This window comes from Scophthalmus maximus, chromosome 11 (assembly GCF_022379125.1).
Source record: "Scophthalmus maximus strain ysfricsl-2021 chromosome 11, ASM2237912v1, whole genome shotgun sequence".
Lineage (NCBI taxonomy): Eukaryota > Metazoa > Chordata > Actinopteri > Pleuronectiformes > Scophthalmidae > Scophthalmus > Scophthalmus maximus.
In genome coordinates this window covers 23,204,229-23,225,936 of record NC_061525.1, presented here as the reverse complement: position 1 = coordinate 23,225,936, position 21,708 = coordinate 23,204,229, and the positions used below count along the sequence as shown (strand labels likewise).

At 44.3% G+C, this 21,708-nt stretch overlaps 1 protein-coding gene across 4 annotated transcripts; it reads left to right on the top strand.

Annotated features, from left to right (window-relative positions):
- The first annotated feature begins 1,264 nt into the window (after window positions 1-1,264).
- Window positions 1,265-21,200, top strand: brwd1 (bromodomain and WD repeat domain containing 1). Of its 4 annotated transcripts, none has more exons than XM_047335640.1 (44): window positions 1,265-1,563; window positions 1,650-1,708; window positions 1,828-1,857; window positions 2,111-2,170; window positions 3,766-3,916; window positions 4,033-4,131; window positions 5,969-6,129; window positions 6,220-6,441; window positions 6,580-6,680; window positions 7,759-7,829; window positions 7,926-8,026; window positions 8,166-8,206; window positions 8,297-8,398; window positions 8,799-8,952; window positions 9,053-9,187; window positions 9,432-9,560; window positions 9,825-9,973; window positions 10,110-10,186; window positions 10,306-10,542; window positions 10,651-10,834; window positions 11,144-11,234; window positions 11,356-11,478; window positions 11,590-11,660; window positions 11,777-12,017; window positions 12,124-12,240; window positions 12,657-12,764; window positions 13,063-13,187; window positions 13,321-13,403; window positions 13,611-13,722; window positions 14,125-14,186; window positions 14,302-14,457; window positions 14,614-14,758; window positions 14,881-15,006; window positions 15,252-15,318; window positions 15,579-15,629; window positions 15,857-15,982; window positions 16,069-16,221; window positions 16,315-16,469; window positions 16,565-16,737; window positions 17,173-17,301; window positions 17,417-17,617; window positions 17,702-18,052; window positions 18,143-18,298; window positions 18,383-21,200. In XM_047335640.1, the coding sequence occupies exons 1-44, from the start codon at window positions 1,527-1,529 to the stop codon at window positions 19,840-19,842; spliced, it is 6,882 nt and encodes a 2,293-aa protein (XP_047191596.1). In that variant the 5' UTR covers window positions 1,265-1,526; the 3' UTR covers window positions 19,843-21,200. The 4 variants fall into 4 exon arrangements, with proteins under 4 accessions (XP_047191596.1, XP_047191595.1, XP_035479268.2 ...); XM_047335639.1 differs by having other exon boundaries at window positions 14,284-14,457; XM_035623375.2 differs by having other exon boundaries at window positions 1,266-1,563; window positions 14,638-14,758.
- The last annotated feature ends 508 nt before the right edge of the window (window positions 21,201-21,708 follow it).

Genomic DNA, 21,708 nt, shown 5'->3' with positions numbered 1-21,708 from the left:
GAAATACTGCAAATTCTTTTAAATTTTTACTTGTTTTTTTCCATCTCATGTGTTTATTTGTTCTATGAGTTATTGTTATTAGAAATATTGAGACATAAAACTAACAATTGGAAAAATCTCCTGGTGGTGCACATTTTTAAATGAATGTAAATACTTGAATTATAAAGAAGATAAGATGAAATAATCCTGTAGTTCCAATATGGTGAGATTTGCCATGTTAAGCTTAAAAAAAGTAACATAAACATGTAATAGAAACACAAGGATATACTTTAAATTGAATATATATATAACCGAATATGAACAGTGTGGACACAAAAATCTGGGCCAGGATGATTATTTAATAAAATGGCCAAAAAAAAATTTGATTGATTGAGCAAATTTGGCAACCCTCTCATTTGATGTCTCTTGCATAACGCACGACCTTGGTCGATAAAAAGGGGGGGGGGGGGGGGGGGGGGTCTATTACTTCCTTTTAGATTATGTTTTTTGAATTACATTTTTCTTTATTTTATCAAGTAATTTTGGTAATGGTGTCAGTGTCTGATGTTGCAGTGAAATAATGCACATTCCCCCCCATTATTCCTTGTTTTTATTTGTTCTAAACTTAATTATTATTAGAAATATTGAGACTGGACAAATCTCCAGGTGGTGCACATTTCTAAATGACTATGAATATTACAGAAGATAACATCAGATAATCGTTTATTTTGTGCCACTGTGGTGAGATTTGCCGCGTTACAGTAAAATAGAAACATCAGTTTAAAAAGGTAACATAAACATGCAATAAAGACAAGGATAAATTTTAATAAAAAAATAAAAATAATAATATATATATATATATATATATATATATATACACACACACAATGTAAAGCCGAATAGAAACAGTGTGGACAGAATAATCAGGCGCGGTATGATTATTTAATAAAATTGGCAAAAGGAAAAATTGATCGAGCAACGGATTGACATGGCAACCTTGTCATATGACGTCATGTGCAGAACCCACGGGGGCGATTACTTCCTTGTACGTTATGATTTTTTTCTTTATTTTTTCTTTATCTTGACGAGCAGGATTGTTCATGGTGTCAGTGTCTGATGTTACAGTGACAAAAGAATGCAAATGTCGGCGGCTGCGTCTGAAAACGTGACGTGCACCTTTTTGTTTTTTTAACGTCTTTGTCGCGAGGCCGCGCCCCTCGTCGCCCCTCCCTCCTCCCCCTCACGCCCCACCCCCTTGTTCCTGTGTTCCTCCGCGGTGGCGGAAGTGAGTCGACTCGGCCGAGGGCCCTCATCCTTCCAATGGCGACTGCGAGCGGGCCGAACAGAAAGCGGGAGCAGCCGTGGAGGGGGGTCGCAGCCGTGTAGCCGCGGAGTTAAATAAATATATAACCGGGTTTTCTTCTTCTTCTTCTTCACCTGCTCCTCCTCCTCTGTGGTTACAAAGTTCGAACAACAAACAACAACAACAAAAAACCCTCTTATCCTTCCTGCCTCCTTCTTTCTTCCTCCCAATCACGGCCGATTCAATGGCCAAAAATCGGAACACTTCGCTCCTCGAGTCGGGTAAGCCGCACACGAGTGAACCCCCGCACGGATCGATTCATGAATCAATTATTTTTTAGACGCTGATTTTCTTTTTTAAATTGCAGAGCTGTACTACTTGATTTCTCGCTTCCTAACCACGGGTCCTTGTCGGAGAGCGGCGGAGGTGAGCTGGCGGCGCTTTGACTGGCAACACACACACACACACACACACACACTACATAGTTGACTTGTAGCTAGTTGATGCTAGTTGTTGTATATGATTGTTTTTATTATCTCCTCCAGGTGCTCGCGAGGGAACTAGAGGACTATCAGGTGTGTGTGTGTCCCGCCGCCGCCGCTGCCTTGTTGTCTTAGCTAGCTCTGCTAACTGTCTTATGCTAACCCGAGTGAGGACTTGAAAGTTGTCTCCACTCCTGTGGACTTGAACGTCTCATCGCGTTTGACATCTCTATCTTTACTTGGAAAAAAAAAAAAACACCAAAAAAAACTAGCTTAACATGCTAGCTGTTTTTTGTTTGTTGTTGCGCTAACTTGTTTTGTATATTTTTTTATTAAAAACTTGTAGCTGTTGCCCGGGAGACTCGACTGGCTGGGGAACGAGCACCCGAGAACCTATGAAGATGTGGTGAGATATGAACTTTTCATCTCTGTCGCCGGTTGTTATTGTGTCTTGAACCGGGGGGACGCGTGCTCCGGTGCTTGTTTACGGTCTTTGTTCTTCCCCCCACTCCGCCGCACTACCGGCGCGTGTTGTACAGCTTTGCTCGGTATTCACGCGGTCGAAGCTTCTCCTGGCGGGGACTACTTTCTCAAAATGATCACACATGTTCGCTCAGACAGCGGGTTTATGAAGCTGAGGGGTTTAATATTATTTATCTCCCTCGACTTGTGCTGCAGATCGAGGGCGGGCGCTTTCGATGCTTGTCGCTGCGTTGAGGCGGCCGCGCTGGCCAATCAGAGGGCGCGATGCGCTGTCTCTGCCTTGTTGTTCAATGTGACCGCCGCTGTGATTGGTCCGTGAAAAGTTTTGCATGGGAAGCCACGCCCCGCATCGAGCAACCCCACAGACATTCGGTCAGACATGTGCTTGTTTTTCTTACAAAACGGCACTTTATGCAATAGATAATTATCATAAAATTGTATGTACATGTTCAGTTAGATTTAAACATGCATAGTTTTTTAATCAAGCAATATGCAACGTAATATTTCATGCACCAAACTGTTTTGTGAAGTGTTCAGTCTGAGTTCAAGGTCTGATAGTGCGGCTAATACATTCAAATCTGCAAAAATGATAAAAAGCCGTTTTCGCTATTGATCAATCCGCTGACAGCTAAATATTATAGATCATAAAGTCCGAGAGCCCAACGTTGCATTCACGCATTTGCCTTATTTAACAACCAGGCATACAGAAGCCCGGTCAGACATGGTTTTTTTTTCTTCAAAACTGCGGCTTTCAGAAAAGTCTTAAAACCGCAATTCTTTGCCATTTATATAATGATAAATATCGTAAAAGATTATCAATATAGTCTATATCTAAAACACGCATGTGTCTCAAATTAGTCAACATGCAACACAACATTTCTTGCAGCCAAACTGTTCAGTGTTTCTTGCTGTATTGTGAGAATTGTTTTTATTTAAGAAGAAGGTCGTACGATCCTATATTATGTCAAATTCATAGAATTCTACAAAAATGATTAACTGTTTTCCCTGTTGATCAATCTCGCTGACTGTTTTCCGATCTTCATTCCTCACTATATAATAATGTCACAAAATGGCAAAATGTTATGGATCACAAAGTCTCAGAGCCCAATGTTGCATTCATGCTTTAGCTTATTTGTCTGATTGTCTGAAGTTTAAAAACTGATGGGTCACAGTGAAACGGTGCTTGCTTTGAATTCCGCAGTCTGTGTGGTGTTTAGCGTGTCTACGTCTGTTTTCTCCGGCTTCATGCCACAGTCCAAAGATTATCTTCGGCTAATTGGAGACATGAAAACGTGAGAGTGAAATGGTTTGTTTGTCTCTGTGTGTTGGCGACATCTAAAACCCAAACATATTCAATCTACAGTGATCCGAAAACAGAGAAGAGCAGCAAATCCTTGTATTCAAGAAGAGCGTCTCATAATCTTTAATTCGTCGTCTGTCAGTTAAACTAATCTGATCAGGTCTGATCTGCGATCAGTGTCTCATCATCAAATCTTGTCTACGTGTTGCTCTTGACAGGTTGCAGCCAACAGACACGTGGCACCAGATCACTTGCTACAGATCTGTAAGCAGATCGGACCGATTCTTGACAAAGATGTGCCGTCATGTGTCCCGGGTGTACACTCTCTCCTGGGCTCCGGGAAGCAGTCGATGCTGCGGACCCCGAAAGGTACAGTACGCAATCTTCTAGATTGGATAGTTTTCTTGGTTCAGTAGACGGAACTGGAACTGCAGCTGGGGCGGATCTGAATGTGTCTCTGAATATTAGTTTTTTCCGTTTTTCAGACTGCGACCATGTGCGGTTTAAAGCTTCATCATATGCAGCCCTTCACCGGGGCCGACCACCAGAGAGGCCTTTAAATTGCAAGAACCCTCCACACTTAGGTACGTCTGGTCTTTCATGATATTCCTCTTTTATGTGTTTAGAATAGGATTCATTACACACACTTGGCTTTATTTTATTCAGCTGTGCTTTTAAATGTCTCTGTGAACAACTGGGTAATGGGTGCACTGTGTGTATTATTGTTTTTTCCGTGATTTGGTCTCTGTCTGTAGATGATGAATATCAGTGTGATGCAATGACTTGGCCAGATTGTTGCCTTACTATGCTACATGCACTAGGCTACGTGTCATACTTCTGTTTCAAAATAATGCTGCTCCTCTGTTTTACTGTTAATGTTCACTCACTCACGCAGGAAAAATGTCCAAAATGGGACATTTTCTAAAAACAGATGAAGTACTCAGAGTGCCGCTGTGTCCCACTTTTTTCGTCGTCATCGAAATTCAATGGCGTATTTAAATTTATCTTGGGTTCCCATCCTGAGAAGACCACTAGTTAAACATACGCCGGGATCATTTCCCCGTCACCTCTCACTCGAAGGTTCTGCGGCAGACACTTCGTTACCAATCAGCTTATGGAGCCAAAGGGACCGGAAACAGTTGAGCAGTACTTGGTAGAACCAGGACATGGTGCAGGTAGCCCATTCTGTTACACTGAAGTCAGTGTTTGTTGCCGTACACTCCATAGCCGCTGTGAGCAGAAGTCTTTGTGTACTTTAAAGATTTGTGCAGACGTTTTTTAAATGCCCAATTCTGAGGGTTTCCCACCGCTCCTATTTGTCTTGTAGTTGAGGCATTTCTTCTTCTTCTCTCTCGCGCTGCCGCAAAAATTCTTGTTTTGCCTGTTTCCAACAGTTTTATTTATTTAAAACCTGTTGACCTTTCATGGAGGAAAGTAAAACACATGTAGGCCACCTTTTTGGGATGCACCGAAACCGTGTCGGCTCCAATACTGTGCTCATGTGTTCGTACTTGTAATCATAAAACCACTCCGATACCACAGCACCAGATACCGCTACGACAACAAAGTGTCCTCCAGACAGTTGAGCATCGGTGCGTCCCTATTATTTTTGTTTATTAAAAATATGCTATGGAAGTTACTCCACTGAGAAGTGAGCTACAGTTAGAAGGGATGATCCTCACACAGGCCTGGTTACGAGCTTAAAACAACTGCAGCTTGAAGCAAAGAGAAGTTGAAGCAGAAAAAAAAACCCCATCATGGGTGGTGTTGAAATGTTACTCTGATATTTTCTCGTTTCCCGTGGCAACAGATACAAACCAGATGCATGCGACTTCAGAGCAGCAGGGATGTAGTTACAGTTCACATGTTGGATGTGAAGTGGGGATGGTTTTTTCACGTTGTTTTGTTTTAAGTTTAAATCAAATGTATTAATGAACCAGATGAATATGAAATGGACATGAATGAGAGAGCAGCTGAGAAAGTAAAAAACTAAACAACTAAACTTTCACTTATTTACTCCATTGACGTTTCATAAATCCCTTATACAAAGAGTTTTAAACCTGGAACCAAACCAATAAACCACGCGATCAATCGTCAGCATTAAACTTTTTATTCGGCTAAAAAAAAAAGGCAAAGGTACAAGACTGTGTACATGATTATTTTTAGAGCGAAGGAACGAATGCTCCTCAATGACTTCGCAAATTAAAGGTTGATCTCATACGGACTTGTGGATTCTACAGGTTCATATTCCATCATTTCACAACCTCGTGACTCGGATGGTTATGACATTATGGCTAATAATTCAAAAAGTGGGCGGTCACTGTTGAGCTCTGTATTTCTCTCGCGCTCCGGCTCTATTTGTGGCAATGGCGGTAGTCGTGGTCCTGTAATGTCATCGTCACTCTTCTTGTCGTTGAACAGTGGAGGTGCATCGGGGGCGAGAGCTGACCGGAGCGCAGCGCTTCAGCTCCATCAACCCCGTCAGCAACTATGAGCACATGCGTCTGCACCGGCGGATCCTGGGCCATCTGTCTGCAGTGTACTGTATCGCCTTCGACCGCACCGGTCTCAGGATCTTCACGGTGAGAGTCCAGGCTCCCACGTCCCGTGATCATAGTAAATAATCGAATCTAATTTTATTAAACTACAAGTTGTTGCTTTTCTTCTCTCAGGGGTCGGACGACTGCCTGGTGAAGATTTGGTCGTCGTTCGACGGCAGGCTCCATTCGACGCTGCGAGGACACTCGGCAGAAATCACAGACCTGGCGGTCAACTACGAGAACACGCTGATCGCCGCGGGGAGTTGTGACAAGACCATCCGCGTTTGGTGCCTTCGTACCTGCGCCCCTGTGGCCGTGCTGCAGGGGCACAGTGGATCCATTACCTCCCTCCAGGTAAAAGGAAGTCCTTCAATAAAAAGAGGACATAGCCAAGAAGCCAAATTCGTGAATATCATTTATATTAATGAAGTATTTCCAGCATCTTAATTCGACTGTGAGATTCCTGACATGTTGAACGTCTTGTGTGTTCAGTTCTCACCGTTCGCCAAGGGCTCGAAGCGCTACATGCTGTCCACTGGAACTGACGCGACTGTCTGCTTCTGGCAGTGGGACGTCAACAACATCAACTTCAGGTGAGTGCTGCCTCTTTGATTGTGTTTCAGGGGTTTATATATATATATACGTATATAATTACTGTTTATTAGAGCCCGACCGTTGGTTGGTCAGCCTTTATTGGTATTGGCGTTTATGTTTACCGATGTGAAATCTGTTATTGTACAGAATAAAGAATGCAGAAAATAAATGTGCTTTTATGTTTTACATTTTTCGTTAAATAAATGAAGTTAATTTTCTTAATTCAAGTTCTATGTATTTGGTTTATTTAAGTTTTTTATTTATTTATGATAAAGTTTATGATTAAACTAAAATATCAAGCGTCAATTACATTTCTTTGTCATAAATGGTTCGATAACGAAATCTAAGAAACCATTGACAGTTAAAAAAAAAATATATATATTTATATTATATCAGACGGTTTAATCTGAAATCTGATATCTGCATCGGCCTCCAAAAATCCATATGACTCGGGCTCTGCTGACACTGTCTGTTTCATGTTTATCTTTAAAGTAAAATTAAAGAAAGCTCCGAGCAAATATTGTAGCAGACCAGTGTCTGTCAGCTGTCGGCAGCCGGCAGCCAGGCCGCCTCAGGTTCCAGACTCTGAACAAAATTAACGAATCCGGAAAATGTGAGGAGGCTAAAATGTGTCCTGGGATTTAGGATATCTAGGTTTTTTTGGGGGGGGATCTAACATGGTACCTAATATTGACAAAGACACTTAAAAATACCATTTAAACCAGTTAAAGTTGATCGCCAGTCACTTGCCAATCAGGATATTGTATCTACGTTATTACAGAATGACAGAATTTACCATAACTCCTATGTGAGCTGCCTCCTAAATAATAAATATATATTTTTAGGAGTGTGTTGACACTGATATTATATGCCAAAAATGTTTCCTAGAGTGTGGCCCCCACAGTGTCAGTTTAGTAAAATGTCATGTACAGTAAATATGAGATACAAATGGAAGCTCTCCCTGTTCAAACTTATCAGCAGATTTACAGTAAAAACTGTGAAACGTGACAAGCTCAGACGGCAGACGTCTTTCTGTCTTCTCCAACACTGAATATTTTCTTTGTTTGTCCTTTAAAGTGATCGGCCGCACAAATTTACGGAGCGGCCGAGGCCGGGAGTTCAGACCGTGTGCTCCTCGTTCAGTCCAGGTAATAATTCATCTAGTGTCATAATAAATGATTTACAGGTTAACTTTAACACTGTTAAAGATTGACAACTGATTTTTTCTCTTTTTCTCCTCTCAGGTGGAATTTTCCTAGCAACAGGAAGTACAGATGATGTCATCAGAATATATTACTTGGGAAGCGGGAGTCCGGAAAAGACATCCGAGCTCCACGAGCACACGGTGAGAATCCTCCCAAGAACCAGTCAACATTAATATTGTTGCTGCATCACAGACGAAAAAACATATTCACGTCCCCTCTGAGCTTTAGGTCAACAGAGAAAAATAACGTGTCATGATCCCTTCCCTTGTTTCTGTGCAGGATAAAGTTGACAGCATTCAGTTTTGCCACTCAGGTGAAAGGTATGATAAATATGACTGCGCATTAAATCGGTCTTTAGTATTTATCATGGTAGTTTTTTAGAGAAGTAACGGTCACTGTCCTGACTTCAGGTTTGTGAGCGGAAGTCGCGATGGAACCGCGCGGATCTGGAAGCTCCACCAGCGGCAGCAGTGGAGGTGCATCCTACTCAACATGGCCGCCACTCTTCCAGGGTAAGAACCAACTCTCTGCTGTCGGTTAAATAAAGGATTTGTGGCTCAACAATGACACGAGGAAACTAAAGACGATGATGGATTTTATGAACATTATCATTATTTCTGAATGATTATTTCTGATTGCTGAAAACACAAGATTTTGTATCACAGCCGGTACAGCCCAGTTGGTTACACTGTTGAAATTGGTACAGAAGGTTCGTGGTTTGACTCCAGGTTATCCAAGTGTCGCCCCTTAATGCTACTGTACCTTCCTCAATGATTGTAAATCGTTTTGGACAAAACCATCAGCAACATTAATGTAATGTAAAAAATTTGTTGCAGCCTTTTCCGCAAAGGTAGAAACGTACAGCCTGTACTATGCTGTATCTTCCAATTGTGTTTTTTTTTTTTTTGACAGTGCTGAGGCGATGAGGGAAGAGGACAGCTACTTCAAACCCAAAGTCACCATGGTAGCGTGGGATCGCCATGACAACACAGTCATTACGGCTGTGAACAACCATCTCCTCAAAGTGTGGAACTCCTACACGGGACAGCTGCTACACATCCTCAAAGTAAATCGTACACACCGTTGTGTTTCTCCTGATTTAACCTCCACAGAACTTCTTGTTTAAAAAAAACAAAAGAGAACTCATTTTTTTGTTTTGTTTCCAGGGCCACGAGGCCGAGGTGTTTGTGCTGGAGCCGCACCCCTTCGACCCCAGGATCATCCTGTCTGCTGGCCACGACGGGAACGTCTTCATATGGGATCTGCAGCGAGGGACGAACACGCAACACTACTTCAACATGGTACACCGACACTTATCAGATCAGAGACAAAATGACAAATTCACCAATGAGCAACTTGGTAACAGAATGGACTCAGAGGAACCGGAATGTTCTGAAAGGAAACCAATTTTCAAGGACACGCAGTGTGAACCAGTTTTGAAAAACTTCTATTCATAGGAAAAAATAATTTGGACACTGTTAAAAACTCCCTTTTGTCTGCAATCTGCCTCCTTTGTTAATGTTTTTTTGTGTGTTTCTCATCCAGATCGAGGGCCAAGGTCACGGAGCCGTGTTCGACTGCAAATTCACGCCCGATGGCCAACGCTTCGCCTGCACAGACTCTCACGGCCATCTGCTCGTCTTTGGCTTCGGCAGTTCCAAGCCATATGAGAAGGCAAGAATAAAATAAACTACCCAGAGCTCCCTACCCAGTATGGAGTTTGATTTAATGAATATACGTTTAAATCTTAACACAGTTGTGTCGTGTTTTACTCACCGTTGCTGTGCTGCATTTTAGACATTGATACAATATTATAGCCTTTCGACTTTCACAGCTTTGTAAGCTTATGGTTTAGTATGAACCAGACAAATGTGTGTGTGCGTCTGAATAATCCCTCATGGTTTCTCACCCAGCGTCTTTCTCCCGGTCTCCACGCAGCTCCCGGACCAGGTCTTCTTCCACACGGACTACAGGCCGCTGATCCGCGATGCCAACGGCTTCGTGTTGGATGAACAGACGCAACAGGCGCCTCATCTCATGCCCCCGCCCTTCCTGGTGGACGTGGATGGAAACCCCCATCCACCGAGGTAGACACGACCCATCTGCTGGTTAAAATTAGAGTAGTTCAATTTTGATCTTCAGTTGTTTTTACTACTTTGTCTTCCATTTGAAATATATCTTGATAAACTTAATTATGTCTGTTGTTGTTTTTTTACACATCAGGTACCAGCGCCTTGTTCCGGGACGGGAGAATATCGCTGCTGAACACCTTGTTCCTCAGCTTGGATATGTAGCCATGAGTAAGGCCTCTAATTAATTTCCCCCCGCTTTATCGACTTTAAGTATATGTACATCATGAACCTCCTCTCCCACCCGCTCATGCTCTTTTTACCCCCCCTGTGTTTGATGACGTCTCCAGGCGATGGCGAGGTGGTGGAGCAGGTGATCAGCCAGCAGACTGCAGAGCACGAGGAGGTGGCGATCAGACGCAGCAGCCTCCTGGACGAGGCCATCCGACAGCTCCGGCAGCAACAGGACCGGCAGACTCCCGCCGGGACAGAGCCAGTGCCGGGTGCTGGAGCAGGATCAGGACCAGGGCCAGAGGGGCCAGCTGAGGCCCAGGGCCCGGCACTAGCACCAAGCACACCGCGCAGAGGTATCAATGATCAATCTGTTGTAGCTGATGTATCGATCTGCTCTGTGGTTTTGGTCTATCATTTACTGAATGTTAATACTCATTTCTTCACTTTTTTCCTCATTGCAGTGTCTGTGAATGAGCGAGCCGATGTGCAGTCGCCCCCTAACGTGGGTCTGCGTCGCAGCGGTCAGGTGGAGGGCGTCCGGCAGATGCATCAGAACGCCCCTCGCAGCCAGATGGCCACAGAGAGAGACCTGCAGGCCTGGAGACGCAGGGTGGTGGTTCCTGAACTGGCCTCCAGCAGCTACAGGTGAGACACCTGAGGTCGCAGTGAAAACCTTTTTTCCACCTGCCACAGCTGGAAGAAATGACGTATGAAAACGTGACGTATGAAGACGTGTGTTTATCTTTTATATTTTCACACAAATTCAAACAAATGCTTAAAAAGGGAAATGCATCCTACTCCCATTTTAGATATTTGTGTAAAAAAAGGTGCTTATGGCTAGAAGATGATCTACAGAGTTAGGTTTAAATTTCGAAACTTTTTATGACATTTATATCTCCTCAGTTGTCGTTAATGTTCCTTTTGATTTGAGTCATAATGGAAAATGTGTTTCAGGGACCAGGAGTACATCCGAACTGCCAAAGGAGACGAGGAGGTGGCTCTGTACAACGCAAAGAAGAGGCGAATCATCTACAGCAGCTGTCGAGTAGGTTTTCTTAAGAAACCTTGAAATGAAATTGTCCTTTAACCCATCTGCTACGTGCAAACATTCATTGAAGCTTCTGAGTTCAAAATACTTAAATCACCGTCCCATCCGTTTCCCTCAGGATGATTCGGATGACGAGCCATCATCTGCAAAGCGAGCACACGGCCGCGGCGATGCCATGGAGTTCCTCGACTTGTCATGTGAGGAGGGAGAGGAAACCGCCAGCTCAGAGATGCACGATGAGGTTTCACATTCTCCATTTTTTTTGTCATTTACAAGAATCTGGGGTCTCTCTTTCTTCTTCTTCTTCTTAATTTTTTAAAGTAATTTCTTGTTTTTGTTTTGAATCTATCAGGACAATGACCTGGATGGAAGTGATCTGGAGTCGTCCAATGATGAGGAGGAATGGAACAGTGACAGCTCAAGGTATGAAGCTGTATTGACAAAGGGCCACGTACTTTTTTTAATACGTTTTTGTATTAGTCGTTTTCATATATGGAACTTTAAAAATGTTAATCGTAGCCGCTTTTGTGATTGGACAGCCACACGTCCAGCGAGTACTCGGACTGGACGGCAGACGCCGGCATCAACCTGCAGCCCTCCACCCCCTTGTCATCGCGGAAACGAGTGCAGCGCAGACTCAGCACCTCTGAAGAGGAGGAGGACGAGAACGAGGAGGAAGAAGAGGAGGAGAAGAAGCAGCAGCAGCAGAGTGACGAGGAGGAAAAGCCTCGAAAGAAAATCAAGGAGAAGACGAAGAAGGCAAAGAACAAGGCACCACGGGTGAGTTGTCATGATGTCACCAATCCTGGTACTGGTTATTCATGAATCCTGGGTAATCCTAAATTAATTTAAACAAGTTCATATTAACTCTTGATGTTCTAACCAGCGTCCGAAGCCCAGACCATCCATCAACAGAGAAGTGTCCAACGAGTTCAGACCCTCACTGTGGATCACCGATGTCATTCCCAGGAAGTCTCCCTTTGTTCCCCAAATGGGTGATGAGGTACAGTCGGATTTTACAGAGCCAGGGAGTCGAATTTACATAAACATTTCTGTTCAGTCTTCACAAAAACATAAATCGTCATAATTACACTCTGTTCAACAACGAGAGCAAACTTATTTATTCCGTCTGAGACTGACAAACAGAAGCAGAGAAACCAAATCTAAGGAAATGTCTACTGAACATCTTGCAGACGATTTAAAAATGTTTGCAGGATTGAGAAATGTGTTCACATGTTAGATATTATTAATGGTTTGACTTGTTCTTATTTATGAAGCCAAAATGTAGATGTAATCTCAATACTTTTTGTAAATCCTCTGGTGGCATCATGATCATCCTGTGAAAATAAAGAACGATCATGATAATCGCTCCAGTTTTCCAGGTTCACTCTAAGCTCAGACTCTCTCGCGTCTCGTCAGGTCATCTACTTCCGGCAGGGACACGAAGCCTACGTCGAGGCCGTGAGCCGGAACGAACTGTACCCCATCAACCTCGACAAACAGCCCTGGAAGAAAATGGAGCTGCGGGTAAGATTAGAGGCGGAGGAGAAAAACTTTTACTGCTAGAGGAAGAGTTTGGACACAAATCTACGCTAGATGGGTGTGGAGATAAAAAATTATATCATATATTTCAATTAAAATGACATGTTCGACACGTTTTTACATTGTCTGTATCTGTGTGAATGGATTTCATCAAACTTGTTTGTGAGAGTCAAAGTCTGTGTGCACATGAGTTGGTGCAAATCATAATGTTTTAGCTAATCGGTATAAGTAGAAATGTAGAAGATGCATAACTAACGGACACCCTGTTGTATTTCTTTTCCAGGACCAAGAGTTTGTGAAGATCACTGGGATCAAATATGAAGTCTGCCCTCCGACACTCTGCTGCCTGAAGCTGACGCTCATTGACAACGGCACGGGCAAAATCTCTGACAAGTCGTTTTCTGTCAAGTAAGCGTCCAGGTTTTTTTTTTGTTTTTTTTTTCCAAGAATAACATTCTGTTTCTTTTTGTTTTGAAATGTTGGCTACATATCTGGTGCTGTATCTTTTTTAAAATGGAACATGACTGATTTCTCCCGACAGGTATCACGACATGCCGGACGTCATAGACTTCCTGGTTTTGAGGCAAAGTTACGACGAGGCAATGCGAAGAAACTGGCAACCAAGTAAGTTTGTGCAGCTTGCCAGCGATGTCGAGTCTAATGCTGCGTTCACACCAAACGCGAAGCGAAAAGTCGTTTTGGGTTAACGTTTATTCACGCAAAAAGATATTAATGATTTGGCTTCCAAACTCACCACCAGAGAAGCTCATTGGCCGATAAATGAAGTTGTGTTGTTGTCTTACATCCGCATTTCCTTGTTCTCTGCCGCAGACGACCGGTTTCGCTCGGTCATCGACGACGCCTGGTGGTTCGGGACCATCGTCTGTCAGGAGCCGTACCAGCCGGAATATCCCGACAGTCTCTTCCAGTGTTTCAAAGTCAGGTGGGAGAAACAACACATACAGTACGTTTACAGTACAGGGAAGCAGGGAACGCTGTGGTTTTGAGCTTCAACACCAACTTAGTGTCTAACATGAGGACAAGACAAATATTTTCTTGCCAGAAAATGTATTTTATATTTTTTAAATGTATTTTTTAATCCATGACTACTCAATACGCCCCCTAGTGGCCTGTCTTACATCTCTTTACTTATCTTTGTCTGGGCCATGTGCAAATCCTCATGTCTATGACACTGCACTCTGTCAATTACATTAATATTTAATGTTTATTTTTTATTTATTGAATTAAAAACATCTGGTTAATGACTGTTTTTCATATAATTGATAAAAGGCAGCTCTCAAATCTCATTTCAATGGTTGACACTATTTATTTGTGTGTCCACCAGTTGGGACAATGGGGAAATTGAGAAGCTGAGTCCTTGGGATGTGGAACCGATTCCAGATGATGGTAAGTAAAGACCCATCGTGCTCACAGTCACATCCATGTACAGTCAGTAAGAATAGTAACTCTAAGATTAACGGGATCTCACTGCATGTTCAAACAGTCGGTCTCTCCCGTGCAGCCGAGCAGCCGGAGACGGAGGGAGGCGGGATCCCTGTGACGGCGGACGAGATGCGCGAGCTGATGTACAAGCCCCTGACGGGCGAGTGGGGCGAGCGGAGCCGCGACGAGGAGTGCGAACGCATCATCGGGGGCATCGACCAGCTCATCACCGTTGGTGTGTATTCACACACACAGACTCTCTTTGACTTTTGTCTAGTTCGCATTCACTCTTTTCTTTCAACTTTCTCTCTCGTGTGTCAGTCACAATGTCATTTTCAGTCATTCAAGGAGAACTCCAGGTCCATTTAACTGTCAGAGAATCTCTTCCCAGTTTCTTTGTGTGTGCCTGTTGCAGAGATCGCGGCTCCGTTCTCTGGTCCCGTGGACCTGGTCCAGTATCCCACCTACTGCACTGTGATCGCCTATCCCACCGACCTGGGAACCATCAGGTTCCGACTCTTGCACAGATTCTACAGGTTCGGCTTCACTCGTTTTCTTCTCTTTTCCTCGTATCTTTTTTTAATTCAAGCTGATCAGAGTTTATCAATATTGTTTATGTTCAACACAGTAAATGTTACTTTCCTCTGATGGTCCGCAGACGCCTCTCAGCATTAATTTGGGACGCCAGGTATATTGCACACAACGCCCGCACTTTCAACGAGCCGAGGAGCAAGATCGCCCACTCTGCAAAAATCATCACCAATGTCCTCCAGAAATTTGTCAAGTGAGTTCTTCTTCTCTACAACGGTGATGTTTTTACTGTAACTTTAAAAAAGATGTCACATAATCTTATGAATTGATCTCTGATCTCCTTTTTTCATCAGTTTTACCACATTACTAATAAAAATTCTGATGTCTGTCAACAACTGACGGAAAAGACTGTTGATATTTGACATAGTAAATAATAATATTGACTTGGTATGAACTTAAAGAATAACATAATCACACTTATTTTTAATATTTCCGCAGTAATCCGAGCTGCACAGACATCATGGAGATTTACAACGCTGTGGAGGAGATGGATGAAGATGAAGAGGTAAGTCTAGATATTACTCAAATAGCTACATGTTAGTTTCACAAGCAAATAGAGACATGAATACGCAAAGTGTACTTTAAAAAAAGAAATAAAGTATGTCCAGTTGATTTTAAAGCAAAAGTTTTACTTGAAATCCACAGGAGAGACACCGTCAGCAGTTATTATTGAATGTTCGGATGGTTTTTCACATTATCAGTCACTTTATTAATGTCTGCAAAACAGTAGAAAGTTACATTGGCACATTTGGTCACTGTCCACAGGACGAGGACACAGAAGCACCAGGAACCTCAGCTGGACACCGCTTACGTCAGGTAAGAAGAAAATACCGAATACAAAGATCTCTGACGGCATTAAAAATAACAAATTAAGGTTGGCAAACAATCGCTTGTAGAAACTCTGTATTACGTCTTTTGCCCTGAGACAAAGTATCTGTGTGTGAGTTGACAGTTTGGTGGCAGACTCACTTCTAGCATCAGATTAGCACGTTTGTGTGTTACATGTCACGACGATCTCCTCTCTCCTCTCGTGATTCCGGCAGCGCACCGTCGAGGTGCAGCCCGACAGAGATGCCTGGAAGGAACAGTGCAAGAGTCTCATCAACTACATCTTCGAGTGTGAGGACTCGGAGCCGTTCCGGCAGCCCGTGGACCCTCAGAACTACCCGGTGAGTTGTGGTTAGGTTTTTTGGGCGTTCTTGCGTTTCGGTAAAGACAAAGTCTATAACTCGTGTTTCTGTGTGCCTGTTTCCAGGACTACCATGACATCATCGACACGCCGATGGACTTTGGCTCAGTGAAGAGAGCCCTGCAGGACGACCACTATGATAACCCTGTGGAGCTTTGCAAAGACACTCGCCTAATATTCGCCAACGCTAAAGCCTACACGCCCAATAAACGCTCCAAGGTAGGCGGAGAACAATCCTCAAGCCTCCTCTGGGTTTTCTCAGAGTTCACGTGTTTAAATTTGAGTTTTGTCTGACCTGATCTCTTCTGTCAGATTTACAGTATGACCTTGCGACTCTCCGCCTTCTTCGAGGAGCATATCAGATCGGTCATATCCGAGTACAAAACCGCCGTGAAAAGTAGTGACCGGCTCCGACGCAGCCAGAGGTTCCGCAAGAAGATGCAGCAGCAGGATCAGACCACAGCGAGGTCAGAGTGAGGCGTCGTCAGATGGAATGGTTGCACATCATTACTTCTCCATGACATTGTCAGATAACAAATTGTTGTTTTGCATTCTTGTTAAGTCAAAAGAGGGCCGCAGTCAAAACTCAGGAAAAGGTCGAGACGTCGTCCATGACCAAATCTACCTCAGCCAAAGTGTCTGTTCCCGAGCGAGCGAGGAGGAATCGGCGCAGCAGCACAGGTCGCAGCTCCTCGTCCGACGACTCCGCCTCCAAAGCTGCTTCATCAACACCAGGTACGGACGAGACTCTGGTTTATGAAAGTACGTAAATAATATGAAAGATTCTGTGCCGTTTTTTAGTCTTTCGGATTACAAAACATGGCCCCAAGTGTGGAGTTGTACCTAAATTCACCGCTGGTAGTGGAGTCGTGATTTATAAGAACCAATCAGGAAGTGAATGCGCGTGACTGCTTCATCCTTTACAAACGTCTCTGCTTTTGCCCGTTGCCGACTCGCCAAACTAAATACTGGGGATACTAGTAAATAATGCAACACGGTAAATACAGAACATACTCAGGTGATAGTCATTCTGTTTGGGAGATGACGACACATGTTTCTGAGAGAGATAAATACACCACAGGAGACCGGAGATGCAGTAGGCCGGTTTTTGGGACGCCATGCACTGACCACTTGTTGATCTGTCGAATCTTCTGTGTTTTTCCACCTCAGAGTCCGACAGTGAGAGCGAGCCGAGCGACTCGGAGGAGGAGAAGAAACGTCCCGGTGCCTTGCGGCAACATCGACGCAGACAGAAAGCGAGAGTCACGAGGCGCAACTGTGCCAAGCAGAGGAAAAAAGGTCAGACGGTTTTCCAGCTTAAATAATTTTTTCAAATATGAAGTTTTGCGTGTAGGTAAAGAGAAAAACCAGGAGACCATGTTGCAACATTTGAAAAATGTGTTATTGTTTCCAGTTGCAGACAGCGATAGTGACGAGGAGGAGGAAGAAGATGATGAAGAGGAGGAGGAAGAGTTTGACAGTGAAGGAGAGGAGGGTGAGGATGGAGAAGCGTCCTCCCGGTCGTCAGGTCATCGTTACCCGAGCAGGAGTAAGAACAGCCGGAGCACACGTCTGACCAGGAACAGTGCGGCTGCCGCCGACAGGAAGCGGACAGGTAAAACACTCTAAAGACAAAAGAGACTGAAGATCAGCGAATCACAGGTTCATACGTAACGTCCTCGTGTTCTTTTTTTTCCAGACGGCAGGGCCGAGGTGAACGGTCACGGCAGCGGCGGGTCGTCGTCTCGCAGGGAGAGACGTCGCAGCCGCCGGGACGCGGACCGAGCCGCGTCCCGGGGGTCGGACAGGGAGGAAGAGGAGGAACTGACGGTGCGCAGGTCGCTGAAGAGGAAGACGGCGAGGGCCGCCGTTAGCAAGATCAAACTCCTCGGAGCGTCAGACGACGACGATGATGACGACGAAGAGGAGGAGGATGAGGAGGAGGAGAAGCCCAAAAGGAGCAGCAGCCGCCTCCGCACGCCCCGGGCCAGCAAACGCACAGCGGTGATCCAGAGCAGCTCGGATTCAGACGGAGAGTCGTCGACACGAGGTAGGGAGAGTAGGACACGCGCTGAGGGATTGTTCTCAGATTTATTTTTCAAGGCAGCTTTACAGGATTCTGCTCTCATTCCGCTTTTAGCTTGTCGGAAAACAAAAGAATCGGATCGTGAATCAAAGGACGAGGACGAGGAGGACGAACAGAACGACAGCGATGCTTCGTCCTCCTCCCAGAATCGGCAGAACGGTGACGCGAGGTCCGACAAACGGAGACGAGTTGCGAAAACAAAGGGAAACGGTGAGTAACGCTCTCGTCTGTCACGTTTTTTGAACCGCAATGACAAGTTCCTCTAATCGATAACAATAATTCTTTCTTCTGCAGATACTTTGTCCCACGTGAACGGACACGGTGCTAAAAATCACAAGTCTGAGAGCAACTCTGAGCCGGAGGAGAGTGCAGAGGAGAGTTCTGGAGAAGCCGAGGAGGAGACGGTGGTTTCTCGGAGACCTTCTCGAAGCACAGCAGCCACTCCAGTCAAGAAGAAGAGAATTACGAGTGAGGAGGAGTTAGAGGACACTGAACCCAGGAGCACACGACACAAACCTCCCGAAAGCTCAGAGGAAGAGGACAAAGAGGACGGCTCGCGGAAACACCCGCACCAGAACGGACGAAAACTGGAGGAGTCGATCAACAAAGACTCGAAGAAGAAGAGGAGCATCAAAGTCACGCCATCAAAAAGCCAAGATAAACAAAAGTCTGCCTCAACCGTCAAACTCAACGGTGCTGAATCTGACGACTCTCCAAAGAAATCGACGCCGCGCAAGAAGAAACCGAAAAAGGACGGAAGCGATCACTCTAGCGAAGAGTCGGAGGTCGAAGCGAAGGCGAAGAGGGGGTCGGCGCGGAACAAGAGGAAATCCAAACAGTCTCCCGGCGACGCCTCAGCCTCCGAGAGTTCCGAGCAGGAGTACAAGCCCGAGAGGAAGTCGCGGCGGAAACGCTCCACCGGCTCGTCGGTCGAGGAGTCGGACAACTCTGACGACACGCCGAACAGACGGCGGAGTCTCAGAGCTTTACCAAAAAAGAAGTACATCAGCGACAACTCTCCGTCGGAGGAAGACTCTGCGTCGGCGAGCAAACGGAGGAACGGCAACAAGGCTGCGGCAGCGCGGGTTCCCAGGGAAGACCGGTACAACACAAGGGAGTCCAACAACAGAACCTCCCCCGGGGAGACCAGGGGCCACCAGCCATCTTCCAAGAGGAAACGCATTTACACCTCGGACTCTGAGGAAGAAGACGGGGAAGAGGAGGCGGAGTCAAAGAACGATAGAAACAGCAGGTCCTCAAAGCGTCCCAGAAGAGAATCCACACGAGGGGAAGGTAAATGCAACGAAGAGGAAGAGGAGGAAGAGGAGGAGGAGGAGGAGGAGGAGGAGGCGGTCTCGTCCCAGTCTGAAGAGGAAGAGGAAGTCCGTCGTTCAAGAGAAGGAGGGAAGAAGAACTTGAGGCGGCCGAACCACAAAGAAAAGGAAAAACGCAACAACAACCACAGCTCCGACTCGGAGAGCGAGCAGTCGTCTTCAGCCTCGGAAAACTCCTTCGCCAGCTCAGGGTCCCGCAGCAGTCCAAAGAGGAGGAGTCACAGGCGGCGGTCCGGGGGAGGCGACAGGACCGCCAGCCGGCAGCTCAGGCCGCAACGGCGGGCCAACGCCGCTGCCGCCGCCTCGGAGGACGAGGACGAGGAGGAGAGTGACGAGTCGTACAGCAAGCCGCAGCGGAAGACGCGCGTGAACACGCGCAACCGAGGGAAGCGGACGGTGAATTATCACGACAGCGAATGAAAAGAGAGACGGGACGTTTAACTGGAGAAGAACCTTGGAAGACACTTGACGGCCATGTTATGGTAGTAGCACTGGAGAGTCCTCGACAGAGAGAGAGATGCTGTGAATCTGTTTCATTCAGGGATATTTATATTTTCTATGAAAAGAAAAAGAAGAAGAAAAAGAGAAAAAAGAACATGTTTATAGATGTAATACAAAATTCAAGCATTTTTGAAACTGCTGGTTTTTTTCCATAAGGATACAGATGCAGAACGAAACCAATCACCTCCTCGTCTCCTTCCACACACACACACACACACACACACACACACACACACACACACACACACACACACACACACGAGCAGAGTTTCACCGATCTTGGGGGGAAGAAAAAATCTTTATCAGCTTCTTTGGGTGCTATTTAATAAAATTAAAAAAGAATATATATATATACCTCGTGTTTAATCAAGCATATTGCTGGCTTGCACTAAGATACACTGTACTGAGGTATTTCATACACTTTTTTTTGCATTTAGTAAAAAAACTCAGGGGTCAACTAAGTTTACTGTAGTCTCAGACACGCAGTCGTCGTCGTCGTCGTCGTCGTTTTTTGAGGAAGAGAGAAAAACGACTTCCAGGTCGGCAGATGTCCGAAGCACACTCACTGGGACGGAAACGAAAAAAGAAAAATTGAATCTGTGTTGGGACTTTTGACTACAGCACTCCCTTTGTAAATCCACACACTTATTAATGCTTGACTGTATTATGTTTTGATATGAGCCAAAATTAACTAGTATGTTGTTTTTCCCCGCTCTCATACATTTCATTATTTTTTTTCTGTGTTGTTTTCTAGTAAATAGATGTAAATATATGACGATGTCGGAAAGGGTTAAATCAGTCGGTAGCAACACGTTTATTTAAATTTAAATTAGCGTTTTCTTTTTTTTTTTTTTACGTTTAGCTGCATCGTCTTGCCATATGTCACAAGTTGGTACCTTCTATTTTTTTTTTGCCAAGTACGAGTAAACAAAAAAAGTGTACTTGCTGCAAAATGCTGTGATTTCTCATATTGGGAAGACTTTTTTATTTTTACCTTTTTTTCAGTATTAAATTCTTTTTTCAGAGTTGTCTTAAATAAAATTACAAAAAAACGTGTTGCCAGTCACATGGTTTTAGTTTTCGTTTCGTGGGGGAAGGTTTCTACATAAGTTGCTTTACGACATTTTTGCTTAAATGTTTTTTTTCCCGTTTTTTTTTCATACTACACCTTTAATAAAACCGATTTCACAGGAAAACTTAACGCAAAAACGTGGGTGTGGAGTGCAATGAATGAGTTATTCCTCCTATTAATAAATAAAAAAAACAAATCATCTTAAGGTGTTTATCTGTGTCTTCGTCACGTGCTTCGCTGTCGTGAGGGAAATCTTTTTATGCTCATGCAGGTTTAGGCAAATTTCGTATTTTCTTGATTAATCGATGAGTTGTTTTATCCATAATATGGTGAAACATGTTGACCGTGTTTCCAAAAATAATCCAAGATGGGGTTTTGTTTTGTCCACACATCAAAGATATTCAGTTTACTGTCACAGAGGAGCAAATAATCGATTTTTTCTTCCATGATAATAATAATGTATTGAATTTCTAAGGCGCTTTTCAAATTACACAAAGCGCTCAAAACTAGTTGAACCGATTAATCGATTATCAAAATAATTGGCGAAGATTTAGAGAAATTAAATTGGGAAATTAAATAAAAGGTTCATGACCAAATGCCCCTCAAAATATTTTGAGACTGAATAATTGATTCCTTCAAGATAAAGTAACTACTAAAAGATACCATCTTTCTCAGTCATCTTTATTATTGACCCAGGTTGTTTGGGCTTTTAT

Bases quoted from the DNA above. Each gene is read 5' to 3' on its own strand.
- brwd1 (XM_047335639.1), top strand. From the start codon at position 1,527: ATGGCCAAAAATCGGAACACTTCGCTCCTCGAGTCGG. The intron at 7,830-7,925 runs GTAATAATTCAT...TTCTCCTCTCAG, and splicing joins GTGCTCCTCGTTCAGTCCAG to GTGGAATTTTCCTAGCAACA. The intron at 9,561-9,824 runs GCAAGAATAAAA...GTCTCCACGCAG, and splicing joins GTTCCAAGCCATATGAGAAG to CTCCCGGACCAGGTCTTCTT.